Raw genomic sequence first — 25951 nt, forward strand, 5'->3', positions numbered from 1 at the left:
GAAAAAGAACTGTGATTGCTTCTTTCCAAGACCATTATGCAGATAAAACTGGTAAGTGCGTCTACCCAACATTAAGACTGGCAGGGCCGCCAGTGACTGACTGGGTGAGTGAACACATTACTGAGACAGTATTGTAGGAATTAATTTTCTTCAATAAAGTGATTTTTAAGGCTCATATATTTCACAATCTAAACATATGTCACTGTTTCATAAACAAAATAAATGGATTAAAATAATACATTACCAATATGCTGACATGTGGAGATATTTTAATTAGAAATTCTTAAGCTGTGTGATATTTAACTGCTGTATTTGCTAAAGAGAAGCATGCATCATTTAATAAGAAGGCATGAGACAGGTGTATCACTTTGCACGATATGGTAGGGATTGTATTTAACATAAGCTACATCTATGAAGCAACATTACTCCCAATTAAAAACAAAACAAAATAAAATTACTTTTAAGGATCTATCATATTGAAAGTAACCACATATAATTAATTGATACATTAAAACCACTTTTTCATTCAGGAAAAAAAAGAAGTAACTCAGAGCTTAGATTCTGAGATAATATTTCTTCAGAAACAATTTAACATCTTAGCTATTTAAAGGCCATATTTACATGACTGCCTCATTATACTGGTCCCCCTCCCTTAACATTCTTTTTGATGTACTTGAAGGACCAATGCTAACATAGCTGAGGAAAGCAAATGGCAACTGGTCCTGAAATTTATACGGGTAGAGAATTGGAATAAGTAGCAATATAATATATTGTTTACTGTAGCAAGTGCCCTCTGTTCTCTAAAGGTCAAAAGCACTGTAACCTTAGAGTTACAGTTTCTGATTGTTCCCAGGGTTAAATACATTATCAAAATTAATGGTTCAAGCCCCTCAACCTTCAGATATATGAGTATTCAAGCCTCCATCTGCTGAACTGTTCAACTAAAAATAGCATTCTTCGGCCTTCTCTCTCCTAATATTGTGCCCCTGAGGCAGAGAAAACCATGCCTTAGATCAGCACAGAGGACCAAAAAAAAAAAAAAAAAAAAAAGAAAGAAAGAAAGAAAAAGAAAAAGGAAAAGAAAAAGAAAAAGAAAAGAAAAGAAAGGAAAAAAAAGAAAAGTCTTTCCTATATCTTCCTTATTTTAAAGAAAGAAAGAAAACTGTAATATGTTAATGTAAGGAGGGTCTTTCCACTTTAAATACCTTTTTTATACTTGATAAGAAAATTTCAGGCTTTCCGTCTAGAACTATAAATGCTGTTAAAATTTATCCAGGCTCATTAATGTTAAAAGTGACAACCTTCGAAGAACAAATTAGCTGTGACATCAGGTAGAGAGGACCAGTTCTGAGCAATGGAGCCAGATGTATATGAAAGTGGTGAGGTAGGGTGATGGTGGCATGTATATGTTATGGGCTTTTCTTCCTAAGAATCTCTGTTTAGAAATAAAACCAGTTAACATAATTGTAATGTTTCCTTAGTATCAACATTCTATCATAACCGTGATTGGTAACAGGGTTGTAACATTTTTGCTTGTCAAAGGAAGGGAGAATTAGAAAAGAAAGCAGACTTCAAAATCAATAAAGCAGATACTGTTAAATATTCTCTCTACTTTTGCTTAATATTTAAAATGTTAAATGTCTGGAGTAGCTTAGATATGTGTGTCTACTGTGCTTTTTGTGGGTATCCCAATAAACATGTGATACTCATACCAGACAAATTTGGGAAACTTGCCTTTTAAACAAGGTCAGCCTTTTCTCACCAGTGTACCATATAAGCAAACAGAGCAAGAGTTTCCTGACATGCAGGGGGGCAGGGGGGAAGGTGCAAAAAATGAAAGCAAAGAAACAGAGCCAGAATAATAAAAAAAAAATCCAGAAAACTTTCAAATGGGCAAAGTTGGCAAAGTCTGAGGAGGTCCTGCACGAAGGGGCTGCATTTGTCCTAATGAAAGTGACAGGCATATGGCAGAGGTTGTGCTTCTAGATCAGCGTTGCTACAGAACTACATAGATCTGGCACTCATATACATGACATCATAATTTCCAGAAACCCAACAGAAGCCAGATTTGACAGCACCGGGGGCCGGTGATGGTGTCAGGGAGAGAAGTCAATCTAAGTGAAGAATTAGCAAAAGAAGTGATTGGGTAGCAAACTGCTACCAGAAAAAGGCTGCTGGGCTAGATCTCAACACCTCAAGCGAAAATAAAAGTCAAAGGGAGGAAGTCTTGAATTTGAGCCAGGACCACCTGCTTTCACATTCATCCAAGCACTTAAACATTTAACAAACTATCTGTCCTGAGTGGGTAAGCTTGTTAACTGTCATCACACAGAAAGTCTTGTCCCTAATATGCAGTTATCTCTCCATTTTAGCAATCCCACTCCTGGTAGATCTTCAGAATGTCCAGAAATACAGCCCCTTCTCTATAGCCAAAAGAAAGCCTTACAGAAGAAATCCCTTCTTACTCTATAGAAGATAGCAGATACTTTGACAGTATATGCCTGGTCATGTCTGGGTGGGAACCCCCCCCCCCCATATACTTCTTATATCAAAGTGAAAGGGAAAGAGGAAGGCAGGCCACAAACTTGGGAACTCTTCCTCAGGCTACTTCCAAGGTGGCTTTTGATCTTGTCCTCTTTTTTCTTCTTAGGAGTGAGCCTTCTCTATTATTTTTCAAAAATACAGATTCATAAGCAGCAGAGAAGATAATGCCAAAGGGATACTCTATTTATTATATAGTATTTGATACATATAGACTGCCAGAGCCAATAGGACTTGCATTTATACGTCACTTTGCTAGATGTAATTTTTTTCTTTTCTTTTCTTTTTTTTGAGTTGAGTTTCCCATCCTAGGTTAGAATATAAAATTTAGTATTACATCTAACCTAGTAAGTTATAGTGTGTTTCAGTCTGAGTAGCCTGTCTCAATTTGTGTGTGTGTGTATGTGTGTGTGTATGCATGTGTGTATGTGCGCGTGTGTGTGCGTTTGCATGTATGTATGTGTGTGTGTGTGTGTGTGTGTGTGTGTGATTCAAACAGATAACTGGCAACCCTTCAGTAGCTGATAATCCTGGAGAGGAACTCCAGTGATATACGAGAGAAATCAAGCATGAAATTATAAAGAAGGACTAGACACCTATGGCAGAAAAAGGTTTGGTTTGCAAAATAGCCATAAAAACCATCTTCTCCAGGTGGTAAGAATATCCCACAAAAACAACCAAGAGCTTTATTGGAAGTTAAATATGAAAGGGACACAACAGAAGTCAATGGGGCAAAAAGCAACCAGTCAGGCCCAGACACCCAGCCCTACCTCAGCCAGAGAAAACAAAATTTGGAAACTTGAATTAGACAGAGTCAGAAATCCTAGGTACTAACTCTAACTCCGGGAATATTGTGCAGCCTTGGTCTCTCTGAGCCTCTGTTGTTTTTTCTATACAAGCAGAATTATATTTTATCAACTTTGCAGCATGTTATATGGTCAGATGAGATTTTTTAAATGTTTAAGTATTTTTAAACTCTATACTACACTATACTTAAAAGGAACAAAAAAGTAAGGGAAAGGGCAGTGGTTTTGAAGGCACTTGTAAAGAATTTGCCTAAATATATAGCAATAAACAACCTAGATCATTAGGGGCATTGGTCTGGGCCTTGCCTTTTTCTTTGAAAGAAAAGGAGCAAAAATGAGCCTCCTCAGGAATAAGAAAAAGGGAAAGGTCACATTTCAGTGTTTAGGTTGAGTGTTTGCCACTTAAAAAAAGAAAAATGCCTAGAATATGACTGAACAATCCAGTCCCCCACCCAATGAAGCACCAATGGAAGCATTCATACCTCAATCTGTTTGTGGTTGTAAGAGTGGCCACCACCATGTTCAAAGGTGTCCAAACTCCTGCCAAAACGGTCACTTAGGCCCTTTAGCCTTGGGTTAATTTGTGGGTGGGAGACATGACCCTTCTGTTTAGTAGCATATTCAGAAAAAAAAAAAAGACAAAACATACTGTCAGAACTCATGAAACAGAACACATATTTCTAAATCCAGGGTACCGACCACACCAAAGAATAGAAAGTAGAAGGCTTAGGACCCAGACACTCTCTTTCATAGGAACTTTGTTATAGGACCAAGCAATGGTACTGGTTTCATACTTCTGCCTCTGACTCAAGAAGACATTCTATAGCATAGCTATGGGAAAAGGAGAAACAGATTAGGTTTATTACAAGTGAGGTTTCCGTTTAGGTTTTTCTAACTGCAGTTCCAGTGTTAGCAGTGGGGAAGGTAAAGTTTTGGAAGAGAGGTGGGTTGCTGATACTGTTAGGCAAAATTCCTAGCTCTGGTAGGCTGTCCATAATAGGTAACATCAGCAAGGCTTACAGGATGAGGCTTATGACAAAAACTCAGACGACTGCAAAAATTATTTATTTGCAGACCTAATTTAAAATGCTCACAATGATGTTTTCTCATGGTAAAATATTTGCGCATCTCTTATATCCAAGCCATATAGGGAATAGCAAAGAAGAAAAAAAAATGCCTAGCCAGATGCTATTCCTGGTAAGAAAATTCAAAAATAATCAGAGTAAATTAAAAGAATAAAAGACTATCTTTAAACTTTCCACTGTACTGAAATTCAAGTTCTTCACTATCATGTATTTTCTAAATGTTCAAATACTGAAAGTTTAACCATTATTTCAATGATATCATTGTTTGTTTTTGTTAAAATATGTATTCATATTTAAAGTCAACGTCCCTTTAAAACGGCAGTGTTAGAAGGATGTAAAGATCACCTGGTCCTATTGTAAACCCCTCACTTTACTGTGAAGAAGATAAAGTTACAAATGTTTTTTTATCCACCTTCCAAAACAGTTTCTTCACAAGCTTAGCATATAAGTAAAGAACCCTAATCCAGAACTTGGTCAGATACCATGCCCAGACTTTCAACTTGGCATGAAGATATAAATGAGAAAGAGAGTACACATTTCTAGAGCAGTATGTTTACATATTACCAAGTAGTTAAGGTAATTTGATAATAACTCCCTATTCTGTAAGCTACAAGAAGTAAAATACCCAACATTGTTTTCTGCTTTGATGTTTATGTGTAAAAGATAGTCAGGACATAAATGGAGACATGGATGGAAAATTGATAAGGAAAAAGCTGACATATCCAATAGCAACCAGCAATAAAAATTTGTAAAATCATTAACTCACTTGATAGAAAATACATAGTACTAAGTCATAATATCATTTTTCCTTTAAAAATACTGAAATTGGCAGTTTCCTCTCCTATTTTCAGTACAGTAAGTACACAAGGTGTTAATCCTTCTAGGCTATGCTTAAAAATTTTTTAACACTCAGGCCATTATTTAGCATACAGCTGGTTAGCAGTTTTCCACTAAGGAACTGGCTTGTATCCCACAGTTTTTTCTTCTGTCACTTACCTGGAGCTGTAAAGGGCTGAGTCCAGAAGTAGCAGCAGCTGCCATTGTTGATGAAATGAACTGTACAGGGTAGTTATCACCTGTCGGAAAGAACAATGCATACAGGTTTAGACAATGCACAGGGAATAGCAGCAGACAAGTACAAACATGGTTCTTGGATTGCCTGAGCTTTACAACATTGCTCTAAGCCCAAACATCTGCAGAAACAAAAGGCTTAGTTGGGCATAGACTTGCAGTGCTGCCTTGGAACTTTTTGTTAACAGATAGCTGGTAGGCAAACTGGCAAAACATGAATGTGATGTTAAAAAAATTAAATGTGCAATTCAAGCATGTTCACTCCATTACAAATCTTGTAATACATCATTTTTTTAAGAGTAAAAAAATATCTTAAAGCCAGGCTGACAGTTCACTGAGAAAGTATTAAGGTTTTTATGTTAGAACAACAAAAAGTTTTGGCTTGGTAGGCAAGGCAGAGTATTAGAGTCCAAAAAAGATTATGAGCTATTGACTGTCCATAGCCCCAAATTTTATCTTATAAAAAATAAAGAAAAAAAATTTTAAAGATGCAACTTCTTTCGTTTGATGGGGTGAGTAGGAAGCTAATCTTATCTGCCAACATTCTATGAAGTGCCTGGTATCGCAAAGAGAGTGGAAACCATATTCTACATGGGATATTTGTACTAAAGGTCTGGTAGAGATTGAACACGGTCCAGCTGAGATCAAGGCTACATCTTAATGTCTTACTCCATACCACTCCTGAGAAGGGCAATAAAATACTTTCTGTGACCTGAGAACACAGACTGTGTGCAGCGACGTGAAGAACCAAGAGAAAGTAATGAAGAATGTATTGTGATAGTGGTAACTGAAGTCAAAATTAATACTTGTGGATAAATTACACAATATCAGTGATTTAATGGAGTATCACTTTGGCTGCAGCTACTTATTTAAAGTCAGTGTTATGTACTATCTCTAGGCTATATTTTAATAGGCTGTTCCTCCACACATTTTTGACATTTGTAATAATCATGCTGTTTTGCATGAACTTTTCCACACCGAAAGCTGAATGTAATAATGAAGAGAGAGTGTAGAAAGAATCACAGTAATAAAGGTAGTCAATTGGAAAGCAATAAAATCTCTTTTTTCTGCATGGACACTGATACCTGGAGCCTTCCTGGCGCTCCTGGTTCCCTGGAACTCATCCTGCTTGCCACATGAAGTGCTACTCAGCTGGCCCAATGTAAATGTTAAGTTGCTTTCACTTTTAACAAATTGTGAGCTTCTAATCTACACAGTCGCTTTGCATCATATCCATAATACCTCATCAGACCATTGAGCACAGTGTGTGCTTGTACACAGTCCAGTAACAATTGGCTTCTGATTGCATATGGAGCACTGCTACAATGCATTCACTCACACTATATTGTGCTGGTCTCCTATGGAGTAATGTTCAAAATATCTGATCTTGTTTTTCCCCTTCCATGAGGCTGATTTTGGTTTGCAGGGCTACATGAGCTTTTTAAAAAGGATAACTAGGCCAAATTATTTTTTATAGTAAATGACTGTCGCTTTATGCTTAAATAATTCTGCTGATCTTCTTGATATTTAAACTAAATTATCTGAAGAAAGAATGTCCTAATTTAAGTCAAATAGTATTTCTTTGGTTGATATCTTATCAGGTTCAAAAAAAATCACAAAACGATACTGAATTAATGATGCTTCAAAAATAGGAGAAAAAAAATCGCCATTCCAACCATCAACATGGACTGCCTCCCGGAACATTTTAGAGCTGTTCTTTCTTTAAATATCATGCATTATTCATACTAACTCTAAACCACAACCCCCCTCCCTGTAAGTTTAATACCAGTTGCTTTATTTGTACTAAAACATTTTTCATGTCAAACATATTTAAAAAAATCAAACTCTAAAAGAATTCCCTGGGGCACTCCTTTTTTCATAGCTGTCATGCTTCTATGCTATGAAATAGCTGATTTTTTTTTTATAGTTTTTGGCTTGCCAGTTAATTTATTACTATCTCTACCACACCCTGTAGTACTCTCCAGCTCACCTGCTGGCTACAAACAGCTTTCTTTCCACTGCTGACAAGCATATTTTAAAAATGTTCTTAACCTTTCTGCCGGTTTGAATCTGTATATCTGAATATAATCTTTGGAAAGCTATTTCTCCAGAACGCATCACTGTATCAATACTAAAAGTAAAAATGAATACATTAGAGCAACAGAGCACATTACAGAGAATGATTAGAAGAAAGAGAAAAAGGGAAAGGCAGGAGAGGGAGAAGATAAGGGGGAGGAAGAGAAGGGGGTTAAAAGTAGCAGAGAAAAAATGTTAAGAGGGAGAGGGATTTAGGGTATTGCAAAGTTTAATTTTTTAATAACAAAGTTATGTGCTTCACCCCCACCCCTTTAATTTTCTCTTTGTAAGAGTCGGTCAAGTAAAAGTTCTCAGTGGCTGACTTGGCAAGGAATCAGTCAACATGTTGTAGCAATTTTTTTCAAATTTGTCTCTGGATTTGAAATGCTTGCGTGAGGATCCATTCTTTTTAAATTTGTACAAAGGAAGATGAAGCCTGTTGGAACAGGTTGGCTTTAGGTACTACTGTAATCTGGCCCTTGCTACCTCCAGCATAAAAAAGACAACCTCTAAGAGCCAATCTGGCAAATCATGCCCATTCTGTAAATTCATCTTTCCAGCCTTCTAGAATTTTCAACTATTTTCATCTGAAGATTACAGAACAAATAAAACCTATGGAAAATGTGCCTGACATTAGTTTCACTTATCACAATAGGCAACATTCCTTCAGAACCAAACCAGCTCTACAGCAAGAGTCCATGAATGAGAGAAAGTACATTTTTAAAAAAAAATTCAAGGAAAGTGAAATGTAGCCAAAACTTATTAAAACTTAAACACAGGAGAAGGCAGAACTTATACTAAGAACCTAGGACCCATTAGACTCATGCTATCTCCTGCAAGAATATTCCTAGTTTCTGTAATTCAAATACAGATTTCACTTTTATGAAAGAGTCAAAACTCTCATGGGTAAAATCCTGTCCATTTACTTTGATTCTTCAGAACGACAAGGTCTCCTGGGATATTAACTTCAGAATTAACCTACTGAAGAAATCACTTGGAGAGGTTGGAAGGAGTCGAGAGGAAAAAATACATTAACCTAGAAGACAAGATTCAAGGACTCTTCAGTAATTGGCTCAAAGTCTCAAACTTCATTTTCCACCCTCCAATACAGAAGAAAAATACACCACACACCCCTAACTACCTTAAAGATTATTGTGTGGTGGTATCATAGGATAATGGTAAATTATTTGAGTTTCCAAACAACTGATAGGTAGATCCCACTTTTATAAGTTATCCTCATTCTTGCTACAATAGGGAAATATTTCAGTCACAACCACCAGTCCAGACTTGGACATGCCACTTTGCATCTTGACTGGATGTCCATATTCAGAATAGCGAAATATTACAACTCCTCTATATTCTGAAAGAATTCCATCATCAATCTGCATTTATCTCTGTGAGGCATCATACTGCAGGAAAGGTTAGCAGGTAATGAATGACACAGTTAGAAATCCTAAAAATAAAATGGCACCATCAATTTGTTCTGGACAAAAATTTAAAAAAAAATGGTATGGGTAACAGTATCTATTGTGGAGATCACCATGCTCTTATTGGTCTTGCTAAATTTCTCCTCTATTCACCAAACAATAGATCAATAATGAGAAAAGTCTTGATCCCAGGGCATTTTCTAAGAACATGTGAATTGTTTTTCATACCTTTAAAGAAGATAAGAATTAAGAATCAATCTTAATTTCTTCACTTATTTTATTGATACATCCAGACTACTGACCAATTATATGAAAATCCATGGAATTTGTCACAATAGCAATTAAATAAGTGAATGCGGATAAACTGATATAAATCCATCTGTTACAAGAAATCAACTTAAAATATCAACTCAAAGTTCATGCCTTAAAATAGTTCACCAACGATACAGCCTCTGTATATAACGGAGGCATAGTTAAAATAATCTTGATCTCCAAAAACTAGGTTAGTTTACGTGGATGTGCATATTTTTCCCTTGGACCTCAACACTCTTACTTAAAAATGAAATTACAAGGGCTCCTGGATAGCTCAGTTGGTTAAGCATCCCACTCCCGATTTTGGCTCAGGTTATGATCTCACAGTCATGCAATAGAACCCTGTCTTGGACTCTGCACAAAGCATGGAATATGCTTAAGATTCTCTCTCTCCCTCTGCCCCTCTTCCCTGCCCATGCATGCGCTCTCTCTCTCTCTCTCTCTCAATAAATAAATAAATAAAAATGAAATTACGGGGTGTCTAGGTGGCTCATTGGGTTAGGCATCCAACTCTTGATTTAGGCTTAGGTCATGTTCTCACAGTTCTTGATATCTAGTTTCCCCTACCACCCTCAGCCATCAGGCTTCAAGAGCTGGGAGTCTGCTTGGGATTCTCTCTCTCCTTGTCTCTCTGCCCCTCCCCCATTCACGCTGGTGAATGCATACTCTCGGAAATAAATAAATACATAGATACATAGATACATGCATAAATAAATAAATAAATAAATAAATAAATAAGAAATTACTAATCTGAAGAACCTTGGATACTGTCTTGATTTCAAGTAGATAAATTTAATTAATCAAGTATTCCAGCAATAGTGGTTATATACCTCAGCTTTACATATTCTGGAAGACGTGGAAACACCTAGTAATGCAAAATGTCACTTGGATAAATTCATGCATATAAGTCACATATTTTCCACATCAAATAAAGAGTTTGACTTTTCTTAATATCATATCCATTTAAACCATGTCTGCGAGAGTATAAAATATCAAATCAGAGAACTTCAGTCTGAATTCTATCTTCACTAATTTCTAGATGGGAAAGCTTAGAAAAGTTAATCAACTTATTTGACTATTAGTATTTTTTTCTTTTAAAAAAATAGTTATAATGCTACCTACATCTTAGAGTTGTTGAGAAAATTAAATGAGAATACATACATTCATATACACATATACACGCATATACATGTATACTCCCACATATATATATACAAATAAATGGTATTCAGTAAATGCTAACTGAAACAAAGGAATTAATAAGAAGCACTGGGTAACAATTTTATACTGAAATATTACACAATCTAGAAGAGGTGGACAAATTTCTTGAAACACACATATTACCTAAACTGACTCAAGAAGAAATAGAAAATTTCAACAGACCAATAACAAGTAAAGAGATTGAGTCAGTAAACAAAACTTCTCAACAAAGAGAAGTCTTGGACCAGATAGCTGTACTAGTAAATTCTCCAACATTTGAGAAAAATTAACATGAATTCTTCCCAAAACCTTTAAAAAAATTGAAGAAAAGGAAACACTTCCTACCTATATGATAATGAGGACAACATTACCTTGATACCAAATCCAGGTAAGACACCACAGAAAAGAAAATTACAGACTAATATCTTTTACACATATAGATATAAAATTCTCAACAAAACATTAGCATATTGAATCCAACAGCACATTAAAAGGATTATTCACCATGACAAAGCAGGATTTATCCCAGGAATGCAAAAGTGGTTCAACACACAAAAAAATCAATGTAATACATCACATTAATAGAACAAAGGGGAAGAAATTCACATGATTATCTCAATTGATGCAGAAAAGGCCTTTGACAAAATCCAACACCCTTTCAGGATAAACACTCTTAGAAATTTAGGAGTAGAGGGCAAGTTCCTCAACATGATAAAGGATATTTATGAAAAATCCACAGCTAACATCATACTCAATGGCAAAAGACTGGAAAGCTTTCCCTCTAAGATCAGGAATGAGATAATGATGCCTGCTTTCATGGCTATACAGCATTATACTGGAAGTTCACCCCAGCACTATTAGACAAGCAAAAGGTGGGGGGCTGGGGGAGGGGAGGGGAGGGAAAAGAGGGAGGACAAAAGGCATCAAAATTGGTAGGGAAGAGGTAAAACTATCTCTATTTGCATATGACATGATCCTACATATGGAAAACTCTCAAGAATCCACAAGAAAGCTATTGGAGCTAATAAGCAAATTTAGCAAAAGTTGCAATCTTGTGAGATTAACACACACAAATCACTTGTCTGTCTATATACCAGCAATAAGCAATCCAAAAGAAAATTAAGAAACCATTTCTATTTATAATAGCATCTAAAATAATTAAATACTTAGGAATAAATCTAACAAAGGACATGAAAGTCTTGTACACTGAAAGCTATAAAACATTGCTGAGAAAATTTTTAAAAGACTTATATAAATGGAAATGTTCATCAATAGGAAGACTTAACATTGCTAAGATATCAATACTATCCAAAGCAATCAACAGATGTAGTGAAATATCTATCAAAATTCCAAAACTCTTTATCACAGAAATGGAAAAGCCAATCCTCAAACTTATACAGAATTGTAAGGGCTCCCAATAGCCAAAACAATCTTGAAAAGGAATAAAGTTGGAAGACTCATGATTCCTGATTTCAAAATTCACTACAAAGGTACAGTAATTAAAACAGTATGGTACTGGCATAAGAACAGATATACAGACCAATTAAACAGATTAGAGGGCCCTGAAATATACATGGTGTATTGATTTTTGACAAGAGTGCCAAGGATATTCAATGAGGAAAGAACATCTTTTCAACAAATAGTGCTGGGAAAACTGGCTCTTTGCAATATGGATGAACCTTAAACACATTATGTTTAGTGAAATAAGCCAGACATAGAAGAACAAATATTGTCTGGTTTCAACTTACATGAAGTATCTAGAATAGGCAAATTCATAGAGAAAGATAGTAAAATAGAGGTTACGAGGGGAATAGGGGGAGTTATTGTTTAATGGACACAGAGTTTTCGTTGCAGATGGTTAAAAGTTTTGGGTAGAGATAGTGGTGATGGTTATACAACATTGCAGATATATTAATGTCATTGAGTTGCATATTTATAAATGGTTAAAATATTAAATATTATGTATATTTCACCACAATTTTTTCTAAAAGAAGCATTAGGCATACTTGTAACATTATTTTTGGTCACCAGGCAGAGGGATACTTTTGGACACTTCTAATGGATAAGGATGTAGTTTAGTGTTGTTAAATTTACTTAGATTTTACCCCAAACCTAGTGCTTTAGAGTTTCCAAAGAACTTTCATACATTTTAACAAATTTAATCTTCACACCCACACTGAGCAGTGGACAAATTTTTTAGATGAGAAAAATGTGAGGCTCAGCAAGGTTAAATGACATGTTCAAGTAATAATTAAATAAAATAATCTGTGTAAAATACTTAGCACAGTGTTTGGCATAAAGTAAGTATTCAGGAGGCTTTAGCTACTATATTATAACTAAAAAGTGGGTGCTGAAGGCAGGAACAGGCAGAGATTCTACTCCCAGAATCTCCTAGAAAGCCAAGGATGGCTGCTCTAGCAGCAATTATTTTAAAAATCCCAACTGCACAAAGTCCATGGGTCACCTGCACCATCCCTGGTGCATGAAGGAGGATATCCATTATTTTTATTTGCAGGCAATTCAATCCTGCCTGACATACACCTCACCAGCTATGAAAGGGGCTTAATCTTTCAATTTTCTCAAATATAGGTACTTAAATGCATTTATCTTGCCCTGGAATGCTGCGTCTCTCAGTTTCATAATGTGAAAGAGCAAAACAACCAAAATTCTGTGGTGTATGATCTGGGCCCTGATGAATTCCCTTCTAGAATGACGTCTCTAATTAGAGAACCAATAAAAAAAATTAATTAAAGGTTAAAACTCAATAAAGCTATGTCTACAGATATTAATCTGATAGATATTTCCCTGAGACTGCACAATCCCTATAGGCCACAAGCCTCCTTAGCAACCTACTGAAGTGGGAGAGTTTGTTTGGTGTTTATTGCATACAGAGACCCTGATATGCCCAGAGCAATGGGTCAAATAATCTGAAGGAAAGAAGGTCCATAGCCCTAAGTGTATTTGTTTAGACTGTCCTGATAATGGATTCAGAAACAGTCAACTTTGACAGTGAACATCACCCTAAGGTAGACTGTGCTTTCTGGAAATCAAGACAATTGTTCAAACAACTGAAGGCACAAACACTATGGAATTGTCTCAGGTTATGGGAAGGCAGAAAAGGTGTAAAAACAGAACAATGTATTTTGTGATTTATAAGACCAAGATAGTGATCGTTCATCTTGTTGCTTAGGGGATCAAAATATAAAGTTATGCCACCATTTCAAGGCTTTTATATGTGACAGAGCTACTCTTTTCTAAAAATTTGGTCATTGGGGTATCTGGGTGGCCCAGTTGGTTAAACATCTGACTCTCAATTTCAGCTCAGGTCATGAGCTCATGGATTGTGAGTTCAAGCCCCACATCGGTCCCTGCACTGACAGTGTGGAGGCTACTTGGGATTCTCTCTCTCTCTCCCCCTACTCTCTCTGCCTCACTCCGGCTTGCTCTCTCTCTCACAATAAATAAATAAACTAAAAAAATTAATCATTATTTCACATGTATTTCAAATGAAACTCTCTTAGCTCAGTTTGGGGCAAAGAGTTTTCCTAGTCCAGACTCCAGTCTAACATGCTTCCTCTACTCCTCCAATTGATGTGAATGACAAAAACACTGTAGAGATGAAGTCTCCTGAGTACATAATTTTTCTACTAATCACATAAAAACATATAGTTTTAATCCTTTTAATGATAATTTGTATATGCAATAAAACCTAGATCAGCAAAAATATTAAAGAATTTAGAGTTCTGGTTAATAAAATTTTCTTAGGGGTCACCAGAAAATACCTTATTTTATCAGCCTTGCTTGTGATTAAAAATTGCCCTATGAGTCCAAACCCACTGTCCTGCCTTAACCAACATTTTTACCCACCACAATCAAACACAATTCTGCTACCCCTGATCACTACTATATGCTGCACATATGTTGTTTGATGGAGATGACTCACTCCCGTAAAATACTCTCCCAATCTCCATATTCTTCTTTTATTTATTTGTTTATTTGTTTATCATTATTATTATTCATTTTAGAGAGAGCATGAGCATGGGAGAGGGCTAAGGAAAAGAGAGAGAGAGAATCTTAAGCATGCTCCACACTCAGCATGGAGCCTGATTTGGAGCTTGGTCCCACGACCTTAGGATCATGACCGGAGCTGAAATCAAGAGTCAGATGCTCAACCAACTGAGCCACCCAGGTGACGCATCAATCTCCATATTCTTCTTACTCTCTACAATCTCACTGATGCTGTGTGAGAAGAATTTTTAAAAAGTGGTCCAAATTCATTAACTATGTAACAATATATTCCCCCATGAAAAACAGCATTATTGTTTTTAGCAATATTAGGTAAGTAACATGTCAACTATGCTGATGTTATGTCTAGTAGAAAATAAGGCTCATACCCAATTTTTAAACGTGAAGAATTTTAAATGTAGAAACACTGAAATTAAACAGAGGGTTTGCACAGATCATTAAAAAGGTTTCTAAGACTGGAATAGGAATGACTACCGAGATTCAGGGTAAACCAGTAAATTTAGCTCACATCAATGTTCCAAGGGAAGTCAAGGGGAAAAATATTTCAGAACTACTTAGAGACATCAGGGAAGGATTGAACCACTGACAGAAAAATATTTTCTGACAAAATATACTCCTGTCCTTAATATGGATATCAATTTCATAGGGAATAAAATTTGCTCTAAAAATCCTGCTGTAGAAAAATCAAATTTTGACAATTTGAACAATAGAATTTTCTTTCATTCAGGTATCCCAAAATCTCTGGTAATACCAGGTGTGGCTAATTTGTACCTGAGGCACTTTCAAAGTCAGTCCTTAAGTGAAGCAAATCCTTAACATCTCTGTTCCTTGAAAGATAGGAGTTTTGACAGACATCCTACCTTTCCTCACAAGGAAGATGGTAATCTACCAAATGCAAAAGAGTAATCGATAGCAATAAACTACTAAAATAGATGTGAAACCTCACTAGATTTGTTTTTTACGCTATGTAGTAAGCTTCCTTACTGAGGATTTTAGTAAAGTGATTTATATTTTATTATTACTTTAAGCACATTAAAATGCCTTTGTTCACTTTATACACCCCATACACAAAGAAGCCGCTGCGCTCAGATTTGTTGCACTCAGATTTGGTGGTTAATATAATCAGGTTAATATGTTAAAAAGAACTTGACACGGAAATTATTAATGAGTAGAACAAGGTCACTACTTCTGAGCTGAGGTCACTTACAAAGAATGCACAAATGAAATTAAGGTTGACTTTATTTACTTGACTATCTTCTTACATTGGATTCCTTTGGCAACATATCTTTAAACATTTAAAGCCCTGTTTACAAGGAGGCTCTGAAAGAAGCTTCAAACCATTATGTCCCTAATTGAATTCCCCAGGAGTCCAGTAAACTCAGAGGAATAAAGAAAAATCATAACATTTGCTAAATCATCTCAAAACATATTTCACTGCAAGGTTATGTGACCTGTTTTGAGGTTTAAAGATGAATGAGAAAATACTACTGAATGCTTCATTATTTCAACTAAAATCAAAAAGGAATCTTACCTATTAGTGGTGAGCTAATTAAATCTGCCCAGTTTTAACTTTTCTTCCAGGAGAAATCAGACAACAAACAACAATAGCATTTTATAGTGTATGTGACCACTCTCCCAGAGCATAAAAGCTCTTGAGGAGGAGGAAAGTGTCTTTAACCAAAGACAATTATTCACAGTAAAGGTATGAGAGCGAGCTAACAGAAATTTGTGGTCTCCAGGGAAAGTAGCATTTTATCTGTGAATTCAGAACAAACCAGGTGGAAAAAGAGAAAGTAAAAGTTTTTTTTGCAACAAACGAGTAACATGCCTCCTTCCCAATTAACTTTCCGGTTCTAATTTGACTTTAAAATCAGCTTTTATGATCATTTTATTCACAGTTCCTTTGTATGCTCCTGTGTTTGTTGTGACTACTAAGCAAAAACATGAGGATCTTAGCATTTCCAAAAGAATGTTGAATTCCTCTCTACTTACCTGGTTTGTATGTTATTCCAGGGGGGAAGAGGAAGCCCTGCTGGGCGGCAGCAGCTGCTGCCAGGGTCCGCTGGTCATGTGGAAAAATTGGGATCATGAGCGGAGGCATGTGACCCTGAACCTGCTAAACAGAAGAGAGCCTATGATCAGACAGAGAACAAATGTATGCCAAGAAGTATTTGTTTTTCACTCCTGCTGGTGTGCTGGTACCCAAACAGCCACCCACTTCTGACCTCATTCCGAAGCGGCTCCCTGAGAAAACACAGGCAGAAGTTACCAAATCCCTGTTCTTAGATCCCATTAGGACTCCAAGGACACAACCTTGTCGTGAATTTGCCTCATCCCTGCTTCCACCAAATTGTGGTGAATGGTTTTTCTTTTATCTCGACTCTTTTCTTTTCCTTTTTTTCTTTTTTTTTTTTCCTTAAAACAATCGGAAGAAATGTTTGCTTCTTACACTGTGCAAAGTTGAAAGGTTTTGCCCTTTGACCTGCTTTGCATTCTGTCTGCCCTTTATTTGGAAAACAGCGTTTAGCATCTCTTGGTCAGAAAATAATGTCTAATTGTTATATATTCCAAATGCTTTATCTCCCCAGTTTAGGTATCTTATTTCAAAGCCTTACCGCATTATGTTAAACATATAGCTCTTTAGATTTAAGGCTACTACATCTTGGCTCCCAATTAAACTAATATTCTTTGCCATACACACCTCGATGTAACATATAAATTGCTTGTCTGGCTTAGCAGTTTTACAGCTTTATGCACTACTATGTAGCTCAGTAATTATGGAGTTGTATTCAGAGAGCATTTCATAATAAATCCTACTATATCAAATTTCATTTGACCTCAATAAATGTATCAAAGAGCACAAAAATGCAAAATAGAAAATCTTCACTCTATATCTGTATTTGTATTCCATATAAAGAAAATAAGAGCTATGACAAAATCATGCCTGTGAAATCACATTTTAATTTCCTAGCTCCCTTTTTTTTTTTACTCTACACATGCTACCCTGATTCCAGTATAGCATCACAGTAAGGTACTGCCCTGGCTTTTAGTGCCTGATTTCATAGGTTGAACTATAGGACTTTTGTTATTTAAAGATCAAAACTAGGATGTACTAACAGAGATGCCCTTTAAGTTCAAACTGGGTCTTTGGGCTCTTTACTAGTATAAAAGAGCTGCATTATATCCTGTTTAAGATACAAACATTTACCAGTAATTCTACCAACCCCAAACCCTTCCCCCATTTAAATTCTTAAATCTTCTCTTTAGGCAAAATTCCATACACTGGCTGATGACCCTGTTTACATAGCGCCAACTTGCCTTGTCCTGTCCCTGTTCCCTCCACAGCCAGGGACATGGTGCAAAAATGCTTCTGTGTGGGTCTAAGAGGTTTCATTTACCAACAGCTTTTCTCTAGGGAAAGCCCTAAGATGTGGGTTAATAAAGGGCAAGCAAAAAATAAACACTTTACAGTATTTTTCTGAATTCATTTCTCAGGAAAATCAACTTATAATAAAAAGGTCTTTGTGCAATTACTACCTTGCCAGTGGGGCGTGAAAGAAACTAGCTTTGGGCAGCTATTTCTACCATTTTAGCTGAGGTAAGCCCGAGTTTTGTATGTTAGAGTACAAACTTAGCCTGCGTAAATTGGCGCTGATCCCCTTGTGCCCAGGTCTTGCCTTTAACCCTGAAGAAAAGCACTAGGTTGGCTGTTCAACTCAAGCTTGCTGTGACCTGATGCAAACCTGAGATGTCAAAGATGAGGGCACTGTTCTATGTCAGAAAATAAAACACGGTCTTTTTGGTAGGACTGTTCAGTGCAAGAGCACATCAAAGGAAATCGTTTCATTTTCTTCTAGAAATATGGTTCCTAGCATGTACCTAGAACACAGCACAGATGCTTGATGCTTTAAAGGGGAACAAGTGAGAGGTCTAGCTATCATATTTATTTATTCTTTCCTTCTTTGTAACGAACATTTATTAAGTTATTATTATGTGCTACGGATCTTGAGAGGCAGCTGAAAAAAAGGAGCTATTTAGCTTGGGAGAGAAAAGATACAAGGCTATCTTCATATGGCAAAAGAATCAGATTAAGTCTGAGCAGTTACAAAGGGCAGAACTAGACTTAAGAAAGGGATTTTAGGGGAGTTTAAGGTAGAGAAGAATTTTCTAATAATGACTTATTCAACAATCATTCTGATTAAAGAGTCACGTGTGTCATATTCCCTAGAGGTAGTCAAGTAAAGGCTGTATACCCACACGTTAGGGATCCTTTAAAGGATCAACATAACTAAACCCCTGACTAGATAATGACCTAGAGAGCCTTTACAACTCTATGATCCAGATTGTTTCAAATTCAGCATTAGGAAGATAACGTGATGTACTCATTGCTTTATTCATTCATTTACAACATATTTGTTCAGAATCTACGATGCCTACAGAAGCTTTGTTATCAATCTTATCTGAGCTTAAATCTATACACTGCCATTTCCTTGGCCGTGTGATCATGAACAGTTACTTAACCTTCCTGAGCCTATTTCCTCATCTAAAAGCTAATGATATTATCTTACATGGTTATTGTGAGGATTCAATAGACCAGAAAAGTAACACTTGTGGCACAGTGACTGGCACATAATAGGCACTCAGTAAATGTAAGAGCCCTCCTTTTTTTCATATGCAGTTTGCATATTCTGTCCTAGAAAATTATCAAATTACTAAAAAACACACACACACAGACACACACACACACACACACACACACACACACACAAGAAACAGTGACTCTTACCCATAACTCTACTTCAGAAAAGAAAATATGAACCAACTAAATAATTCAATTTGACAGGCAGAGGCTTGTCATGTTCTTAGCAGACAGTAGGCCACACAGAGCATTATCCCATCCCAAGTATCTAGAAAACCATAAAATAGAAGAGGTGGGATTACAAGGATCATCTGAAGATGCAATTTGGGAATGTTAGTGTTATTCATTAAACAGCATCTTAGGATAAAAATATAATTTTACTTCTACATTGGTGCCCAAGCTCTTCAGATCATGAGACAACATAAGGGGATCAATGGCAATTAAGCATCAGACCTTAATTCTTGAATCTTGGTGCATGAAGATATTTCTTTTGTAACTAGCTACATACGTGAGATGACTAACTAAACCGTCTAAGGTCAATGTCAATGCCAAAGAGCTGTAGGTGTTTCACATTAACATAAGTTGTAAGAATTTAGGGAAGTTCCTTTCTGTCCATCATCCTCTACAAAGTAGGATATGTTAGAAACTTTCAAGGCTATTAGTTTTGAGGCAGCTTCAGTAAATTGGGGGATAAAGTAAGTAAGAAGGGGGACAGAAGACATTGTGAAAGCAATCGTAATGATAGAATCAGAGTTGGAACAGAGTTTAGAGCTGATCTAACCTACTAGTTCTCAGAGTGTGATACCTGACCAGTAATATCAGCAACATCTGAGAACTTCAGAAAAGCAAATTATCAGGCCCCGCCCCCCCTTCCAGATCTATGAATCAGAAACTCTGGGAGCTAGGCCCAACAATCTAATATTTAGACTAAAATTTAATTCAGGGAAGTGATTCTCAAACTTTAGCACGTATCTAGTTCAGCTAGAGGGCTTGTTAAAACAAAGACTGCTCGGCCCTACCGTCCCTCCCCACCCGCTGCCAGAGCCTCTAAATCAGTAGATGTGAGGTGGGGTCCGAGAGTGTACTTTCCCAGCAAGTATCCAGGTAAAGCAGGCAGTGTGGCCCAGGAAACACTCTCTGAGAATCACTAATCTAAGCCAAACCTCACACTACACACATAGGGAAACAGGTGCCTAGAGCAGGTAAAAGACATGGCTTGTGGTCACACTATCTACGACAGGGCTGGATTGGAGTCCAGAACTGCTCATCACCCTGTCCAGTGCTTTTTCCACTACATCACGTGGACTTCAGTGACAGGAAAAAGAGAAATCATGTGTGTATGTTCTTTGGGTAAAGAAAATCTGGAGGGCTGCAACCAAAACAAATTTTCTATTTCAGAGGTGGATTGTTGGAGTGACTCTGGAGTAGGGATAGTATATTGTTCAGTTCCAGTTTGTTCCTTCTTCTCTCTTCTTTGTACCCAGAACAATTTGATCAATTAAAGCCACTGTCATTAATTTCAAAAATGTATTATATTTATTAACAGTAATTATTTAGCTCCAAATGATAAACTTGCCCTTAACTTATTTCAAGGAAAACAATGATGTGAATAATCAAAATGTCCCTTATTAAAGACAAGACAAAATACTCTGTAGCAATTAGAATCTAGACCAAGAGAAGATGATGAAGCAGTCCTCTTGTAGCTCTAATTATAGAGGTAATAATAGTGATGATGATGGTAATGATAATCATCATCATCACAGCTGCCAATATTTTCCAGTGTTTCCTATATGTCAAGCACTGGGAAAATGATTTACATGATCTATCTCATTTAATCCTCAAACCTCTGTGAGATATTTACTATTTCTCCTCATTCACTTAATGAGAAAGACAAAACCATGAGAGTCTCGGTAGGTTGGCCAATTAAAAAGTGCTACAGCCAGGATTCAAGTCCAGGTTTCAGGATCAAAGTCTACATTTTTAAGTGCCATATTATATTAAGCATCAAGTCATCTTTTGCTAAACAGACCTAAGTGAGATAAGGAATATAATGCTTTGTAATAACAGATGACTGAAAGTTTCATAAATGTAATCATAAATTTACATGCATTTTAAATACTACAGAGAGATCCCATGTATTTGTCCCTAATGGCCATAACTTGAAAAACTACAGTACACTATCACAACCAGGATATTGACATTGATACAGTCCAACAACCTTATTCAGATTTCCCCAGTGTGATATTATTTTAAAGGAATTATGCGTCTTAAAAACTCACAAGGGTAGCGGAGGTCTATGAATACTTGCAACTACCACCTTTTATAGAAAGCTGACCAGTATGGCCCAGTGCAAGTAATATGAGGAGAAAGCATGTATTAAAGCAATAATTTACCCCTTTCGTAGCTTTCCATTTATTGTACTTGTACTTACTAGAAAATTATTGATTGAATGTGGGACAGAAATGGAAAGCAAGAACAAAGAAGGGAGGAGAGATAAAGAAAGAGCGCTTGGCAGCCACACAAGAATCACATAAGCATCCAGGATATTTTTCTCCTATAGAAGTTGTGAGTTCTGTTTACTGCACTGAGTGTCAGGGCTTAGGACAGATAAAGAATTGTGAATATACAGAAAAGCCCCACCCCGCTCTGAAGAATGTAAGCTTACCTTCCCTCTTCCTTCCCATCATCCTATCTTCCCATTTGATGACATGCCGGGGAAGGCAGTCACATTGGAAGCAGCAACTTCCAAAAATATTTTACGAAAGAATAAAAACTAATAGAATCCCCCTCACTCCATCAAAGAATTGCCAGTCTCCACATGTCTTTCCCAAGAAGTTATCAAAATTTCAAATAGCATCTTCTTTTCTTGAAAGGGTAGCTTTCCCTTAGCACAAATTCAAAGATCCTTTCATTATTCCACAGGTAAAAATGATTTGGTTGATACAAAGAGTAAAATCTGACGTGGCCAAAAATATCTCTCTGAACATGAAACCAAAGTCAGCACTAACCGGCTGGGTATGTCACTTGACTGATCACGAGAAACCAGAAACTACATCGTAGGTGAAGCTGAGTCAGGACATCATGAAAGAAACAAACCGCAGGTGCCCAAGTACAACTGACCATCGATTCTAAACTTCCACAGTCCCTGACCAAAGTGTTACCCTTTTGCAGAAAGTGGGGAACACATTCTTGATCAAATAGGCTACATGCCCAGAAATTTTAAGTGCTTGGTGTTCACATCTTTCAGACAACGAAGACAGCAGCAAGACGCATGTGAAACACTTGGGTTCTGTCTCTTCCTATCTGTAAAACAGCATTGTTGCATCAATACTTATCCCTTTGTTTTCTCTGTGCTAAGTTGTTGATGATGCCGTGTTTTGCCATCTGCCCCAGAGCTTCATTAAAGATACATGAATGGGCTAACTGGCCTGATATCTTGTGAGGAACAGGTGCTATTGTTTGTCCCTGAAGACTTGTACTAAAGATATGACTCAGAATACTTGAGAAAGAGCATCTGCAGCAGTCAGTCAGAGAGCAACTTGGCAGAGACCTGGCTATGCGCTAATATGCAAACAGAGTGACACTCAGGGGGGCTCATTTTCTCTTTCGTGAAGATTATTTAACTTTTTTGGTGATGGGAAATATGTATTTGTATTGAAAATCATGAGCATATTAATGTCTAATACTGAGTTAAAACCAGTGAGCAAGTGAAGATTATTTTAAGGCTTTATTTCTAGTAAATCATTCCTCATGTGGTTTAATTGAAGAAAGCTTCTTTAATCTGTTGGAAGGAATTGTTTCCAATGTTTGTAAATGATGACAGAGAAAGGGAGACAGAGATAGAAAATAAAGAGTGGGAAAGAGCAGTTGGAGAGGGAGGGGGGCACAGGGAGGGAATTTCCTGAAGGCTCTGTTCTTTATTGCAAAGAATAGCTGAGTCATTCGTATAAAATGCTACCACTGTAAAAGCCTCCATGTCTAAAGAGGAAGAAATAAAGGACCCAGAAACCTTGCATGAAAAGCCTTCAAAGTCAGGGAGGTGTCTTCTTAGTGCCAAAAAGTACATGCCAAACTGTATATGGATCTCAGTTAACTCTGAAGAGTTAGGAGGGAAAGGGTCTCATTTGGTAGGATACATGCATGCCTTAACATAAAACCGTTTCAAACCTGGTTTTGCTTAAATCTTGTCTAAAATGTCGACCATGTTCTGTCCTATTTTAGGAAGCATAATGTAGTAGTCAGCATATTGAAGTTCTCTTGGTCGACCATAGTTGGAAGTACACAAAGGAGCCTTATATTATATATGACCTACTACCTATTCATTAATTTTTTCAATTCATTAATCACCTATCATGAAATAAATTGAGTGTCCTGAATGGCCTGTGACATTTATATTTCTATATGCTCCACTGCTTTTATCACAAGGCTAAGGATATAGTAGGCATGTGGTAACAACTGATCAATGTGAGGAGCACCTTAGACCAAAGAGCCAGTTTTCTGGGCACCGATATGCATTGGTTAATGCAATGAATCACTTTTATTATTAGTAAAAATAATAATAATAATAAAGAATGACTTTTAAATACGTCTTGGTATCACCTTCTTTGCTTTTCATTTGTCTCTTAGCAAATCTCTGCTTGTAGAGAATCTACCTGGATCTGGTAGGAGAAAAAAAATCAAATTTCATCAGGAACAATTCTGGGACACAAAAGACTATTTGAGAACAGAGTCCCATCTTCCCAGATGTTTCCCATCAACTTGCAATGGATAGACATTATGTAACTGCATCCGGAATTCCTGCTTTGTTTTTGTTTGTTGGTTTGTTGGTAGCAAACATTCTGTCCCTTCCCCCCATCATCTTTGTCTCTCTGTCTCACTCTCTCAGGGTCCACCAGGATAATACACAAAACAACTTGTTACCATTGTTAACATTCATCTTTAATGTAATGCAATTTCTTCCAAGAACTGTGCATACTACTGCCACCACTCTTTTCAAAATCCTCACTAAAGGGCCTAGAAAAACCATGAAAAGGTAGAACAAACTCAAGATATTATAATCCAAAGACATCCTTTTAAAAACCCTGTCTTTATTCTTTTAGAGTCTTATGTTTCAGTTGGAACCTCAATTAAGAGCTGACTTTATACTTATGATATATGCTTTTCTGCATGTATATTATACCTCAGTAAGAAGTTAATTGAAGGAAAAAAGAGAAAATAACTTCAGTAGTCAACTTGTCTTTACTAATTTACACTGCTAAATATATTTCATAAAATATCTAAAATATTCACAGAAGAAATAAAAAAAAACATATCTTGTCTCTAGTTCACTATGTCCCCACTCTAACAAGAGTAAGACATGCAAACAGAGCAATTTTTTTTACTAGGTTGGTCTTTAAGATGGTTATTTAAATCCACATCACAATCTGCATTTTCCAGGTTTCTTCCTTGGTTATACAGGATAGAAATGATCATTGAATGTAAGAGCACAATAACTCCATCCATCAGGTCAATAGCACAAGTTCTAAAAATCTTCTTTAGGTGCATATTCAGAGAGAGATATTAATAACCTTGAAAGAGCCAATCCTGTCCTTTGTGTTAACACTTCTTTTTATAATCTCAGCATACTGTATATACCCACTCTATTTATAGCTTCTAAAATGGGCAAATAACTCATTAATCTACCAGGATCATCAGTAGTCAAATGTCACTTCTTTATCTCTTGTTCACTTTATGTTATTTATTTATTTATTTTGAGAGAGACAGAGAGAGAGAGGGTGAGTGCATGAGCACACACGCATGAGCAGGTGGTGGGTATAGAGAGAGGGAGAGAGAGAATCCCAAGTAGGCTTTGCGCTGACAGTGGGGCTAAATCTCATGAACCATGAGATCATGACCTGAGCTGAAATCAAGAGTTGGTTGTTTAACCAACTAAGCCCTCCAAGCACCCCGATCGCATTCATTTGTACATGTTCTGTTTAAATACTGAATTTTGAAAGAAAAGAACATGGATTTAGCACTAATATAATCATAATTCCTAGTATCTCTTACTTATTTGTCCTCTTACTCTCGGAAATAAAGAGCTCCACACATATAAGATGACCTCTTAGGCTCCCAAGAAATATGTCACTTTATAAAGAGGTCTATAGTGCCTGTCTTTAATCACCTGACCAGCAGCCATTTATTGAGCACCTAGTACTATCTGACTGGTACTGTGCTAGGCACTGGGAATATAAAGATGGCTTAGAGAAGTCTATAGCTTTATTTTATCAGGTAGTGGTGCTAGGTTTGTTTTCACTTACATAATAGTACAAATCATCCAGTTTGTCAGCTTACTTGGGAACAGGGTCAACGGAGAAAGTAAAGATTTGCTTAAAAAGAAAACTAAATTACAACAAAAATTCCATTAAGTATCATTCCATAGTCTTCCTATGGCCTATAACCTAGAAAAATTTTGAGAGTATCTATGAGGACAAAAGTCAGATTACTTTATAAAATGGATGATAAATGTTAATTAAATGTGTTTAAATTATCTTACTATGTTTTAAGAAACTCTCACCAGGAGGGAAGCAGAATATCCTGGCCATAGAGAAATTAATAAAACATGTTATGCAAAAGTAAAATTTATGATTCATTTGGAATTAGATATCTACCACCTTTTCAATCCATACAAATGCATAATCTTGTCAATTAAATATTATTGTTAAGGTCTAGTAGTATGTTAAAATCACTTTAAAGTGCAACTAAGGAAAATTCATGTGTGTTTATTAC

The 25951-nt window shown here is 36.5% G+C and overlaps 1 protein-coding gene across 35 annotated transcripts in view; it reads right to left on the minus strand.

Annotated features, from left to right (window-relative positions):
• SOX6 (SRY-box transcription factor 6) overlaps positions 1–25951 on the minus strand; it is a 695707-nt gene that overhangs the window by 114140 nt on the left and 555616 nt on the right. For 25 of the 35 annotated variants that reach the window (XM_045039006.1, XM_045039005.1, XM_045039007.1 and 22 more), the window contains 3 exons: positions 16537–16660; positions 5429–5508; positions 3830–3952 (listed from right to left, as the gene is read on the minus strand). In XM_045039006.1, coding sequence (XP_044894941.1) covers positions 3830–3952; positions 5429–5508; positions 16537–16660 — 327 coding nt within the window. The remainder of the gene's footprint in view (positions 1–3829; positions 3953–5428; positions 5509–16536; positions 16661–25951) is intronic. The other 10 variants (XM_019812123.3, XM_019812124.3, XM_019812121.3 and 7 more) reach the window with 3 other exon arrangements.

Source organism: Felis catus, chromosome D1 (assembly GCF_018350175.1).
Source record: "Felis catus isolate Fca126 chromosome D1, F.catus_Fca126_mat1.0, whole genome shotgun sequence".
Classification (NCBI taxonomy): Eukaryota; Metazoa; Chordata; class Mammalia; order Carnivora; family Felidae; genus Felis; species Felis catus.